Source organism: Rana temporaria, chromosome 4 (assembly GCF_905171775.1).
Source record: "Rana temporaria chromosome 4, aRanTem1.1, whole genome shotgun sequence".
Classification (NCBI taxonomy): Eukaryota; Metazoa; Chordata; class Amphibia; order Anura; family Ranidae; genus Rana; species Rana temporaria.
Window position 1 is genome coordinate 233,646,284 of NC_053492.1, and position 14,337 is coordinate 233,660,620.

The window sequence follows — 14,337 nt, forward strand, 5'->3', positions numbered from 1 at the left end:
GATCTCGCGCCAATAATAATTAAATAAAGTGAAAAATTAAAAAAGTAAATATATAACCAAGCTGCTCTCTGTGAAATTACATAAATGCAATTTTAAACAGTGGAGTGAAATGTAGAGGCGCTAGGTAATAGTGTGTGAACACTAAAAATATTATGCATAAATACCTAAATATAAATGAGTGAGTATGAGGTAAAAATTGTATAAATCAATAATAGTGACCATATACAACAAAAATTAACCACAATAATTATTAAAAACAAATAAATAAATAGTATTGCACAATATAAAGTGAAAAATGTGCCAAGAAATAAATAGAAATAAAATTGAGTCCATATATGTATAAATGATGAATCTTCAATAATATAGACAGAAAATCTTCCACCTTCACCAAGATATAAAAAGACCACCAAAAGTGCTCATGGATGGCACCTTACCGCAAGTAATGGACCACTTTAACTAAAAAGAGGTCAATTAGGCAGATTGGAGATAATTTCCCAGGCTTAGATCCCTCAGTCTCACAGTCTTGATAGCGCAACACTCCACGCCACATGAGGTATTAAAACAAGAGAAGGAAAAATCGCCATAGAATAATATTGTTTTTTATTGTATAAAACAGAAGAACAAACGCCAAATGGCCTCTTACTTGATGGGGTGCCTAGCCCCGGCACTGAGGTTGAAGGCGTGGGTATTATGGGGAGATGAGATGGAGTCCTGTCACCGGCATAAAACATGCAGAGCCGCAATCGCGTGGTTGGCGTGCGTTCCACCCTCCAAGGTTGGAGAACCAGCAGGACCAGGAAGTAGGTGGGTCGAGCGTGACCTGTAAGCCTCGACGTACGTTTCGTGATGATGTCACGTCGTCAGGAAGCATACAGCGTCACGCTCAGGGTCTGTCTTAAAGGCCCATCAATCAACTAAAGTGGGAGGGGATCAGAAGGGCGGCAACACTCAGTCCCGGATCAAGCAAACCTGGACATTGTACTAATCAATGTGTATATGCCAGCGAACTAGATATAACAGAAACTAATACAAACAATAATAACAATAATTGTCGCGATCAAGCGATGCATAGAATAAAATTGACATGATATATCAAAAGGGATAGCCATTAAACATATACTAAAAATATACTTTTTTAGTATATGTTGTTTAATGGCTATCCCTTTTGATATATCATGTCAATTTTATTCTATGCATCGCTTGATCGCGACAATTATTGTTATTATTGTTTGTATTAGTTTCTGTTATATCTAGTTCGCTGGCATATACACATTGATTAGTACAATGTCCAGGTTTGCTTGATCCGGGACTGAGTGTTGCCGCCCCTCTGATCCCCTCCCACTTTAGTTGATTGATGGGCCTTTAAGACAGACCCTGAGCGTGACGCTGTATGCTTCCTGACGACGTGACATCATCACGAAACGTACGTCGAGGCTTACAGGTCACGCTCGACCCACCTACTTCCTGGTCCTGCTGGTTCTCCAACCTTGGAGGGTGGAACGCACGCCAACCACGCGTTTGCGGCTCTGCATGTTTTATGCCGGTGACAGGACTCCATCTCATCTCCCCATAATACCCACGCCTTCAACCTCAGTGCCGGGGCTAGGCACCCCATCAAGTAAGAGGCCATTTGGCGTTTGTTCTTCTGTTTTATACAATAAAAAACAATATTATTCTATGGCGATTTTTCCTTCTCTTGTTTTAATACCTCATGTGGCGTGGAGTGTTGCGCTATCAAGACTGTGAGACTGAGGGATCTAAGCCTGGGAAATTATCTCCAATCTGCCTAATTGACCTCTTTTTAGTTAAAGTGGTCCATTACTTGCGGTAAGGTGCCATCCATGAGCACTTTTGGTGGTCTTTTTATATCTTGGTGAAGGTGGAAGATTTTCTGTCTATATTATTGAAGATTCATCATTTATACATATATGGACTCAATTTTATTTCTATTTATTTCTTGGCACATTTTTCACTTTATATTGTGCAATACTATTTATTTATTTGTTTTTAATAATTATTGTGGTTAATTTTTGTTGTATATGGTCACTATTATTGATTTATACAATTTTTACCTCATACTCACTCATTTATATTTAGGTATTTATGCATAATATTTTTAGTGTTCACACACTATTACCTAGCGCCTCTACATTTCACTCCAGTGTAGCCAATGACTTACCTTTGAAGAAGTGGCTACTTTATTTTCTCTCACACTATGACTGGGTACAGTTTTCTTTTTCTCTTCTGCTTTATAGAGATGTATTTCTTCTTGACCTTTTGCTGTTCGCCATTCTTCCTGTTTACTAGGAACAGAATGAGAATAACAATGAGTTGTATAAAACAAAAAAAAAAGGAATATACATTACCACTGAATAAAAAAAGCAAAGTGTGAACCATGTTGTGAAAAACTATACCTGGCTACTCCAGGGGAGAGTTCAGGAACTACCACTCTCCGACTCCAGGCCACTAGATCCCTTTCAGTTGCCATCTCACTGCGGGGAGCATTGCTATGCATTTGTCGAACACCTTCAATCTGACCGCTGCGTCTTAAGCCAATATTTGGGGGGGAATGAACTTCTGGATTGGAGCCGATTGAAGCTGCATGGATTACATAAACACTTACAGTTAAATAATTTCTATGAAATTAAAGAGGTTGTAAAGGCAGTTTTTTTTATCTAAAAGCATTCTATGCATTAAGATGAAAAGCCTTCTGCATGCAGCAGCCCCCTCACACTTACCTGAGCCCCCTCTATGTCCACGAGTGTACAAGATTCCCCCATCCCGATTGGCTGAGACACAGCAGTGGCGCCATTGGCTCCCACTGCTGTCAAAGTCAGCTAGCCAATCAGGGAAGTGAGCAGGTGGGACTCTGTGTCTGAATGGACACAGGGAGCTTTAAATCGGTTTTGGTGCCCCCAAAACATGCTGCTTGCTGTGGGGGCACTGAACAGAAGGGAGGAGCCAGAAGATTCAAAGAGGGACCAGAGAAGAGGATCCGAGCTGCTCTGGGCAAATCCTCTGCAACAGAGAAGGCAACTAGAACATGGGACTTTACTATCATTTTAAAGAGATTTACTATGGTGGCCAAATATCAGTATAACTGCAAAAAGAACAACTTTACCTTTTTGGGATATGGGTTTCACAAATTAAAGCTAATCATTTTAAGCACCCCTGTCAGTAGAAAATGGTTGGTCTCCTCCCTATAACTGCTACTACAGCTTGTCCTGTTGAAAATCAACAGACTTACTGGCAAGATCACCAGGTGAAAATAAAAGATAAAAAACGAAATGTCAGCACATCTAGGAATTGGTACGCTGCAATAAAAAAAAAAGTTAGCTTTCCGGTTTACTTTAAAAACACTGCCGCATGAGGACTGGAGGGACCAGAAATCCCACAAAGAGAAACTTAATAGATTGAGTGCTGCAGATTTAAGCACATCAGTTTATCAATTGATTTGAGATTTTTAGGCTTCATTGCCAATGGCAAGCCTGTGTTTTAGCTTTCTAAATGCAGGTGAAAACATCTGGGAAATAGTAACAACTTTTATGCCTCCCATATCACTTTTTATTGAGTTTGGAAGTGTTCCTGTTTCAAAGCAAGTTTAGCGACTTTCATTGTGTTTAAACAGATCATGGGTGCCCTAAATCCTATTTTCTCCAAACGCAGCTAAACTGACTGCATCTCAACACAGCCCTTCACAGCATAAATTGCATGATTGAAGCATTATATGCATTTAGAAATGCCCTATAAACACTAGAGATGAGCTCCGGCGTGTTCGCACAGTGCACGTGCAGAGCCCACCAGGAAGTCTGCACGCCGCTGCGCTAACCACAGGCAGGGAGACATTTCCCGATCTCTGCAGCCGAGCATCGGGAATAGGTCTCCCTCCCCGCAATTAGCGCAGCTGTGCAGAGTTCCTGCACGCATCCATCACAAGTGTATTTTTGGAGTTGCGTGCCTTTTATTGGTATACATACATTTGTTAACCGTTCGTTGCAAAAAAAATCGGTCATTGTTATCTTTTACAAAAAACTTGAACTTCTGTGGAAGCCCTATGAGAATAGATATTTATACAGATATTTATACAGCAGTGGCGTCTTGAAGTTTTCTACTATGTGCACTGGATTGTTACCACTTTTTGGTAATTTTGCACGGCTTGGAGGTCTGTTCACAAATGTATTTTCTGTTCTAACTACAATTACTATAGTTTGCTTAGGTTAGCCATCAACCTAACTTTCAGACCATCAAATGACTGGTGTCATAGCTGATCATATGTGCAGTATCATGGCAACTGCAGATCAAAGACCAAGATGGTAGTTTCCTTGTCTGTAAGGATAGGAGGGTTTAGTTCCACTTTAGAAATTAAGTAAAAACTTAAAAAAGTGTCAGTTCACAGTAAGGGCTAGTTTACACTTGCTTCAAAACATGGCTTTGGAGACGCTTTGTTAAAGCTCTCTGAACGCCAGTCAAAAGCCCCAGTCACTAAATAAAATGGTTAGCTTACAGTCCTGTTTACAACTGCTTTTGCTCAGTGCTCCGGCATAGACTTCTATGGAGGCTTTGTAGCACCGCTGAAGCAACATGGGGTATCATTTTTCAAGCAAAGCCAAAGTAAAAGCAATGTGTAAACAGAACTGTAAGCTAATCATTTTAATGACCTGATCTTTGACCAGCGTTCAGAGAGCTTTAAAGCCTGTCTGAAGCCCAAACAAGTGTAAATGAGCTTTAAAACAAAATGTTTAACCACTTGACCTCCGGAAGGTTTATACTTATTAGTTTGTGTGAAAGTTATAGCGTCCACAAACCATGGTATATATATTGGAATATTGATCTGTACTGATGACCTAATTTCTTGAGGCCTTAAAATAGTAAAAATGGACATCCTGAGGCATTTAGCAAGAGGCATGGGGAGTTTTTTTATACACTTTCACCAGAGCAGCTCAGTGTCACCATAGTGACACTGTACTACTCTAGGGAGGTGATTGCGGTTATAGTGATGATCACTCTAACAGTAATGTTTTGAACTGTCGTGAATGGGTTTCATGCATAACTGCTGTGATTACGATTGTGATCTGCGATTGGCCCACAGCTATTACATGGTGCTGTGATTGAGCCAGGTACCACAGCTGTGAGCCAATCACAATATTACAACTCGAAGCAGTTGTTATGAATTAAACCTATTCGTAATGGTTGTGTTTACAACATGCTTGCATATCAAGTGATACCCCAGCCTCTCAAAGAGGTGGGGTACCAGAAGCCACAATTCGCTGTGTCTTGTGGCACACCCAGCGATGTACAGGTATGTCGCCTGGCCTGTAGCTGCCGCTCACAGTAAAATTACTGTGGGCAGGCGGGAAGTGGTTAAAAAGTGGGCAGAAGGCCACTGGAGGTTTCAACTGCATTCACACACAGTGTCTAGAAAGGGTACTTGCCTCTCGCCATGCGACTGTTGGTGTTCCCAGTCCCTGGATTTATCCTCTGGTCTTGTTCCCGCTGAAGCCTCTGAATAAGACTGTCCAAAGGACTGACTTCATCATTTGCTTGCTGGCTGAGTACTTGGTTCAGCCCTGTGATCATGAATTCAGAATATTAAAATATCTCAAGCTAATATTCTATGCAAAATCAAATATGGAATACAACATAACTACAAAATGCAGCACACAGAAAGTATACAGAAATAATGCAAACATAGAAAGAGCCTGGTAACACTAAGCAAATCAATACCTATATAACCATACACAACATTTAAAGCGATAGTAAATTCTGATAAAGAAAAAAATATATATTCAAGTATGCATGAACTTCAAAAAAGTACCTTCTATTGCTCCCAGCCTCCTACAAATCGCCAAAGTGTTTTGGTTTTTGCTGCTATGATCAGACTTCCTGTCAGAGGTTGGCTATGTTTGTTCTCTATGATGTCCCATATGCAAGAACATAGCCACCCCCTCTTACTCATTCCCAAGATGGACTATTGGATTTGTAGTGTGCATAGAGCAGTGCACATTAACACAACTAACATGCACTGCTTGTTACAAAACAATGGAGATGAGGGGAGCAGGAAAGATGCAAGAGCTAACAGAGGACATTACAAGAAATAAGGTACAAGAAGAAGTGATACAAATTCAATGGGAGAAGAAAAAAAAAAAAAAAGTACAGGGCCATTAAAGTGGTTTCAAAGCCTCAAGGATTTTTTTTTTTTTAACCTTAATGCATTTTTTGCATCAAAGCGAAGTTCCACCCGTTTTTGGTGGGCGAAAACTTTTTTCATTCGGCCGAATGAAAAAAAAACTTGTCATTCTGGAGCATCCAGTCCTCCACTCCCTCCTCCACCTCTCCTAGCCAAGATCTACTTTTATGGAGCTAAATTGCCCGGCCACAGTAACCGAGTCCTGCCTCCTGTGATAGACAGCACACTGATTTATTGGAGGGACATTAACCACTTGCCGCCCGCCAATGACAAATTGACGTCGGCAAAGTGGTTGTAGAATCCTGACTGGACGTCATATGACGTCCTCAGGATTCTTAGCCGCTGCGCGGCGATCGTTGTTGCGGGGTGTCAGTCTGACACCCCGCAACACCGATCTCGGTAAAGAGTCTCTCACGGAGACTCTTTACCACGTGATCAGCCGTGTCCATCCATGGCTGATCACGATGTAAACAGGAAGAGCCGTCGATGGCTCTTCCTCACTCGCGTCTGACAGACGCGAGTAGAGGAGAGCCGATCGGCGGCTCTCCTGACAGGGGGGGGTTCGCGCTGATTGTTTATCAGCGCAGCCCCCCTCGGATCGCCACATGGACCACCAGGGATGCCCACCAGGGAAGGGCAAAACCAAAAAAAAAAGGATGCAAAAAAAAATGATGCCAATCAGTGCCCACAAATGGGCACTGACTGGCAACAAGTAAATCAGTGCCGCCCCACAGTGTCCATCAGTGCCGCCCCACAGTGTCCATCAGTGCCGCCCCACAGTGTCCATCAGTGCCGCCCCACAGTGCCCATCAGTGCCGCCCCACAGTGCCCATCAGTGCCGCCCCACAGTGCCCATCAGTGCCGCCCCACAGTGCCCATCAGTGCCGCCCCACAGTGCCCATCAGTGCCGCCCCACAGTGCCCATCAGTGCCGCCCCACAGTGCCCATCAGTGCCGCCCCACAGTGCCCATCAGTGCCACCCCACAGTGCCCATCAGTGCCACCCCACAGTGCCCATCAGTGCCACCCCACAGTGCCCATCAGTGCCGCCCATGAGTGCCCATCAGTGCCGCCCATGAGTGCCCATCAGTGCCGCCCATGAGTGCCCATCAGTGCCGCCCATGAGTGCCCATCAGTGCCGCCCATGAGTGCCCATCAGTGCCGCCCATCAGTGCCGCCCATGAGTGCCCATCAGTGCCGCCCATGAGTGCCGCCCATGAGTGCCCACTATGTGTGCCCATGAGTGCCGCATACCAGCGCCGCCAATCAGTGCCACCTCATCTGTGCCCGTCAGTACTACCTCGTCGATGTCCATCAGTGCCATCTCATCTGTGCCCATCAGTGCCACCATATCAGTGCCCGTAATTGAAAGAGAAAACTTACTTATTTACAAAAAAATTACAGAAAAAAATAAAAACTTAATTTTTTTCAAAATTTTCGGTCTTTTTTTAGTTGTTGCGCGAAAAAACTAACTCCTGTATCATATCTGCAGTCTCTGACCATCTCAATGAAAATGTTGCCAATACTATTAGTGTGTTTAAGTTTAAGCAAGAGATTGCAGACATGATACAAGAGATGGTTAGAGAATACAGACAATTGTTCTTGACCTTTCTTGCACTTAAGGTGCCAATAATGGGAAACAATAAATGTATATTTAAATTGATGATATTAACCACTTAAGGACCGGTGCACGACTATACAAGTCCTCTTTTTGAAGGGGGGACATCTCGGTAATGGCAGCAGCTGCTGCCACAACCGAGATATCCATCTCGTCAGGCACCGGTTCTTTAAAAGAAATGGTGGTCTCTGCATGAGATCACCGTTAGCGGCGGGAGAGGGGCGGTGCCCTTCACCGCTTACCGGAGCCGTCGATCAGGTCCTCTTACTAGCTGGGTATGCAGACGACTGCATACCAAAGCAGAGCGGAAGCGACGTCAAAACGTCACTTCCGCCCATAACTCTTAAAGGCAATTTTTTTTTTTTTGCATTTTAGTCTAAATATGAGATCTGAGGTCTTTTTGACCCCAGATCTCATATTTAAGAGGACCTGTCATGCTTTTTTATATTACAAGGGATGTTTACATTCCTTGTAATAGGAATAAAAGTGACCAAATTTTTTTATTTTTTTTAAACAGTGTAAAAATAAATAAAATCAAGTAAAATAAATAACAAGAATTTTTAAAAAAAATTTAAAGCGCCTCGACGAGCTTGCGCGCAGAAGCATACACGAGTAGCGCCCACATACAAAAACTGTGTTTAAACCACACAAGTGAGGTATCGCCACAATCGTTAGAGTGAGCAATAATTCTAGCCCTAGACCTCCTCTGCAACGCAAAAGATGCAACCTATAGGATTTTTTAAACGTCGCCTATGGAGATTTAAGGGTAAAGGTTTGACGACATTCCATGAGCGGGTGCAATTTTGAAGCGTGACATGTTGGGCATCACTTTACTCGGCGTAACATTCTTTCACAATATAAAAAAAAAAAAAAATTGGGCTAACTTTACTGTTGTCTTATTTTTAATTCAATGCACTTTTAAGACCGCTGCACAAATACGGTGTGACAAAAAGTATTGCAATGACCGCCATTTTATTTTCTAGGGTGTTAAAAAAAAATATATATAAATGTTTGGAGGTTCTAAGTAATTTTCAAGCAAAAAAACTGTTTTAAACTTGTAAACACCAAATCTCAAAATGAGGCTCGGTCCTTAAGTGGTTAAAAAGTAGAAAATACAAATTATATATATATATATATATATATATATATATATATATATATATATATATATATATATATATATATATATATATATATATATATATATATATATATATATATATATATATATATATATATATATATATATATATAAATAAAAATGAATGAAATAGGCTTAGGCACGAAAGGGTTAATAACTGGGGTCATTGGTTGTTTATGGTGCATAATGAAAACCCGGGGTTTGTGTAACTAAAAAGGCAGGCTGGTATACAATTTGACAAATTTTTAGGTGTTTTGCCAAGGCGCACAGGTTGAAAAAGGCAGCTTTACGTAGTGGATGTGTATGGCTTCCTTTTGGAGAAGGATATTATTTAGTTTCACTTTAAATTACATGAAGTGCATGAAACAAAAACACCATTTTAAATATTCTTGGGACATTTTTTACTTAAATTTTCCCAAACCCAATCCTCCTTACAAACTGCCACAGCCTTCTCTGAGGTTAAGTGGGTTAGCACAATTTTGTTAAAATTGCGTCAATCCCTTAAAAAGTAATAAAGATTTTTTAGAATGCCCATAGTGGAATTTTTTTATTTTTATTAAAATGTACCTGAGGCAGTAACTCCCATTTGAGGAATAAGTTGTTCATCCCTGCAGTTTTCACGGCCAGGTACTAAACGCTGGAATCGTTGTGGATGAGGATTGCCATCAACATCTACCAAGAATGGTGGTGGCATCAGGTGGGGTGCTTGTTGCGTTTGTTCATCCAGAACATAATTGTTGGCATCACGAATAAGAGGTCGATAATCACTGTGAAAGAACATTTGATCTGCGATCTAGAAAGCAAAATTGCAGAAAAAGAGATAAAAAAAAAAAAAAAAAAAGTGTTTGTTTCTAAAAAGTCAGCCCCAAAAGTAACTACTCCATGTAGAATCAGCCAATTTTGCAGGTTTGAAATAAACAAAATCGCATATGCGATTCAATTGGGACCCCAGTAACAAGCTATTCCTACCAACATTTCACCCAAATCGTTGCTTCACATGTTTTGAATAGATGCTATAAATAGGATTTTTATAACAGCTTACCTGTAAAAATCCTTTTCTTGGAGTACATCACGACTGTGTCCCATGATGTACGATAAAGAAATATATAGTGTAGAATAAACAAATAATCAAGGAGCTTGAATGTAAAGGATTAACAACATTATTCCCTTGTGACTAGAAACAAATAAGTGGGAAAACAAAGGGAAATCTACATCCCCTATCTGAGTCTGGCAAGGGATGTACAAAGATTTAAAATCAAATTTTCACTGTAAGGAATATCTACAAATGGTGTACATTCCAAACAACTGCTAATCTGGCCAGGACTGGCCAATCCCCAAACCCAAAAGCGGATTCTAAGGCTTCATGCACACTGAGGCTTTTGAAAACGCTTTCCTCCTAGCAGGAGAAATGTAGCGTCAAAAACACGACTATGCGTGTCAAACGCTTGGGCATTTATTGCTTGGCCAAAATATTAATCTATTCTGGCCAATGAAATAAAGGCAAAAGCGTTAAAACACACCTTGCACTTAGGTGCCCTTTGCTATTATTTTCGACCAAAACACTCCACAGGAACACACAAGTGATTTTTTTTTTTTGCCTCTAAACTCTTGAAAACACAGACTAACATGGAGAGGTATCTACAGGCAGGGAAAAAAATAAAAAAGTGTGAAACTTCTGTTTGAGCTCCAATGTGCATGAGGCCCAAAAGAAGTATTGGGGGAACCACAAAATGTTCAGGCAACTTTGGCATAACAAAACCTTTCTGCGCTAGTTCAACACAGTGCATATGGAAAGTATTCTCCACTTTTTCCACGTTTTGTCAAGTTACAGCCTTATTTCAAAATGAATTAAGTTCAATACGTTCCTCAAAATACAAATACCCCATAATGACAACGTGAAAACATTTAACCACTTCATTACTGGGCACTTAAGCCCCCTTGGTGCCCAGAGAATTTTCAGCGCTGACGCATTTTGAATGACAATTGCGCAGTCATACAACACTGTAACCCAAATTATATTTTTAGCATTTTTTTCCCACAAAGAGCCTTCTTTTGGTGGTATTTGATCATCTCTGCGATTTTTATTTTTTGCGCTATAAACATAAAAAGAAAATTTTGGAAAAAAAAACAAACACAATATTTTTTACTTTTTGTTATAATAATATCCCAATTTAAAAAAAAAAAAAAAAAAAAAAAAAAAAAGAATTTCCCTCGGTTTAGGCAGATACGTATTCTTCTACATATTTGTTAAAAAAATAAAAACAAAAAAACACAATAAGCGTATATTGATTGGTTTGCGCAAAAAAGTTATAGCGCCTACAAAATAGGGGATAGATGTTTTTTTTTTTTTTTTTTAACTAGTAATAGCGGCGAAATGCAATTTTTTTATCAGGCCTGCGATATTGCGACGAACGAGTCGGACAATTGACACAATTTTGGGACCATTCACATTTATACAGCGATCAGTGCTATAAAAATGCACTAATTACTGTATAAATGTGACTGGCAGTGAAGGGGTTAACACTAGGGGGCGAGGAAGGGGTTAAATGTGTATCCTGGGTGTGTTCTGTGTGGGGGGAGGGGACTGACTGGGGGAGGTGACCGATGCTGTGTCCCTATGTACAAGGGACACAGATCGGTCTCTCTCCCTGACAGGACGTAGAGCTCTGTTTACACACAGAGCTCCACGTCCCTGCTGTGTTACCGACGATCGCGTGTACCTGGCGGACATCGCGGCCGCCAGGCACACGCATCGGCTTCCCAGCTATGCGCCGGGCACGTTGTTTCCCCGCTGCGCGCCCCCAGCGGCGCGCACGGGGAATGTCAACAACAGGACGTCCACTCGGCACTTGAGAGCCGCGCTGTGGACGTCTTTCGTCCATAGCGCGGATCCCAAGTGGTTAAAATCTCTGGAAATTCAAAAATAAATAAAAACATGAAATAAGCAGCAAATGTGCAAAAGTATTCACAGCCATTGACATTTGACACTCAAAATTTAGCTCGGGTGCATCCTGTTTCCACTCTAACCTAATTGGCGTCCACCTGTGATAAAATTCAGTTGATTGGACATGATTTGGAAAGGCACACACCTGTCTTTAGAAGGTCCCACAGTCAACATTGCATTTCATAACACAAACCAAGCCATGAAGTCCAAGGAATTGTCTGCAAACCTCAGACAGGATTGTATCGAGACAGATCTGGGGAAGGGGTACAGAAACATTTCTACAGCATTGAATGTCCCAATGAGCACAGTGGCTTCCATCATCCATAAATGAAAAGTTTGGAACAACCAGGACTCTTCCTAGAGCGTGCTGCCTTGCCAAACTGAGCGATCATGGAGAAGTGCCTTAGTCAGGGAGGTGACCAAGAACCTGATGGTCACTCTGACAGAGCTCCAGCATCTCTCTTTGGAGAGAAGAGAACCTTCCAGAAGAACAACCATCTCTGCAGCACTCCACCAATCAGGTCTGTATGGTAGAATAGCCAAACGGAAGTCACTCCTCAGTAAAAGGGCACCAGGAGGACTCAGACCATGAGAAACAAAATTCTCTGGTTTGATGAAATAAAGATGGAACTCTTTGTCCTGAATGGCAAGCATCATGTCTGGAGCGAACCAGCTACTGCTAATCACCTAGCCAATACCATCACTACAGTGAAGTATGGCGTTGGTAGCATCATGCTGTGGGGATGTTTTTCAGCGGCAGAAACTGAGAGACTAGTCAGGATTGGGGGAAAGATGAATGCAGCGATATACACGGAGACATACTTGATGAAAACCTGCTCCAGAGCACTCTAGACCTCAGATTGGGGCAGAGGTTCATTTTCCAGGAGGACAATGGCCCTCAGCACACAGCCAAGATAACAAAGGAGTGGCTATGGGTAGAGCTGCACGATTAATCGCGGAGAGAATCGCGATCTCGATTCTCTCCGTCCACGATCTCCCCGCGGGATGACCCGCGATTTTCATATGTCGCCGCTGGTTCCACGTAACCAGCGTGGAACGCAAATGGCACTGACGTCAGCAACCGGAACTGACGTCAGTTATCAGAGACGCAGAGTGATGCGTGGGCGGTACCAGCATGCTTCTCGGCCGGCGGGAAAAAGCCGTCGCTACTGTCCGAGGTGCTGAAGGCGCCGCCTGTGTGTCCCCGGAGAGCCACTCTGGACGGTGAGTGAACCACGTTCTGCCTTTGTGTGCCTGCATCCCCTGCAATGTCACCCGGCATGTCTTGTGACCCCCAGCCAGGTGACCCTGTATATGGAGAAGATGCTAAGCTGTGTTCTGTATATGGAAAGATGGCACAAAGATGGTTTTAAACTGTGCTCTGTATATGGGGGGTGGCATAGAGATGGTGCTGGGCTGTGCTCTATATATGAATTCATGGTGCTGGGCTGTGTATATGGATGGATGGCATAGAGATGGTGCTGGGCTATGCTCTTTATATGGATGGATGGCATAGAGATGGTGCTGGGCTGTGCTCTGTATGTATATCGGGGGATTGCACAGAGATGGTGCTGGGCTGTGCTCAATATATGGGGGGGGGGGGGTGGCATAGATGGTGCTGAACTGTGATCTGTATATCAGGGGGAATGGTGCTGGGCTGTGCCCTGTATATCAGGGATGGCACAGATGTTGCTGGGCACTGTATATAGGGGATGGCATAGAGATGGTGCTGGGCTGTGCTCTGAATAGGGAGGAAAGGCATAGTGGGTACTGGGTTGTGTTCTGTATGTTGAGGGGTGGCACAGAGATGGTGCCTTCAATTGGCATTTCCATGTGCCCCAATTGCTAGATAATAATAATATTTATACAGCACCAACAATTTGCATACTGTACATTTCTCATCAGTTCCTGATCTCATGGAGCTTACACTCTAAGTCCCAAACTCACATACACACATTAGGTCCAATGTAGACAGGAGCTAACCGCTATCAGGCTAAAGGGGGGCCCTTATAATATATATTATGAATATTACCACAGTCAAATAAAAAAAAATTGAGAATCGTAAGAGAATCGTGATCTTCATTCTAAGCAAAAGAATCGTGATTCTCATTTTGGCCAGAATCGTGCAGCCCTAGCTATGGGACAACTATGAATGTCCTTGAGTGGCTCAGCCAGAGCTCAGACTTGAACCCGATTGAACATCTCTGGAGATCTCAGAAAATGATTTGCACTGACACGCCCCATCCAAACTGATTGGAGCTTGAGAGGTCCTGCAAAAAAGAATGGGAGAAACTGCCCAAAAATAGGTGTGCCAAGCTTGTAGCATCATACTCAAAAAGACTTGAGGCTATAAATGGTGCCAAAGGTTCTTTAGCAAAGTATAAAGTTTTCACGTTGTCATTATGGGGTATTGTATGCAGAATTTTAGGGGGAAATAATTTAATCAAT

General features: G+C 42.2%; 1 protein-coding gene across 1 annotated transcript in view; it reads right to left on the bottom strand.

Moving 5' to 3' along the window:
• LOC120937056 (pleckstrin homology domain interacting protein) overlaps positions 1-14,337 on the bottom strand; it is a 194,934-nt gene that overhangs the window by 110,268 nt on the left and 70,329 nt on the right. The window contains exons 17-20 of the mRNA XM_040349995.1: positions 9,513-9,738; positions 5,433-5,567; positions 2,415-2,598; positions 2,180-2,303 (exon numbers count right to left, since the gene is read on the bottom strand). Coding sequence (XP_040205929.1) covers positions 2,180-2,303; positions 2,415-2,598; positions 5,433-5,567; positions 9,513-9,738 — 669 coding nt within the window. The remainder of the gene's footprint in view (positions 1-2,179; positions 2,304-2,414; positions 2,599-5,432; positions 5,568-9,512; positions 9,739-14,337) is intronic.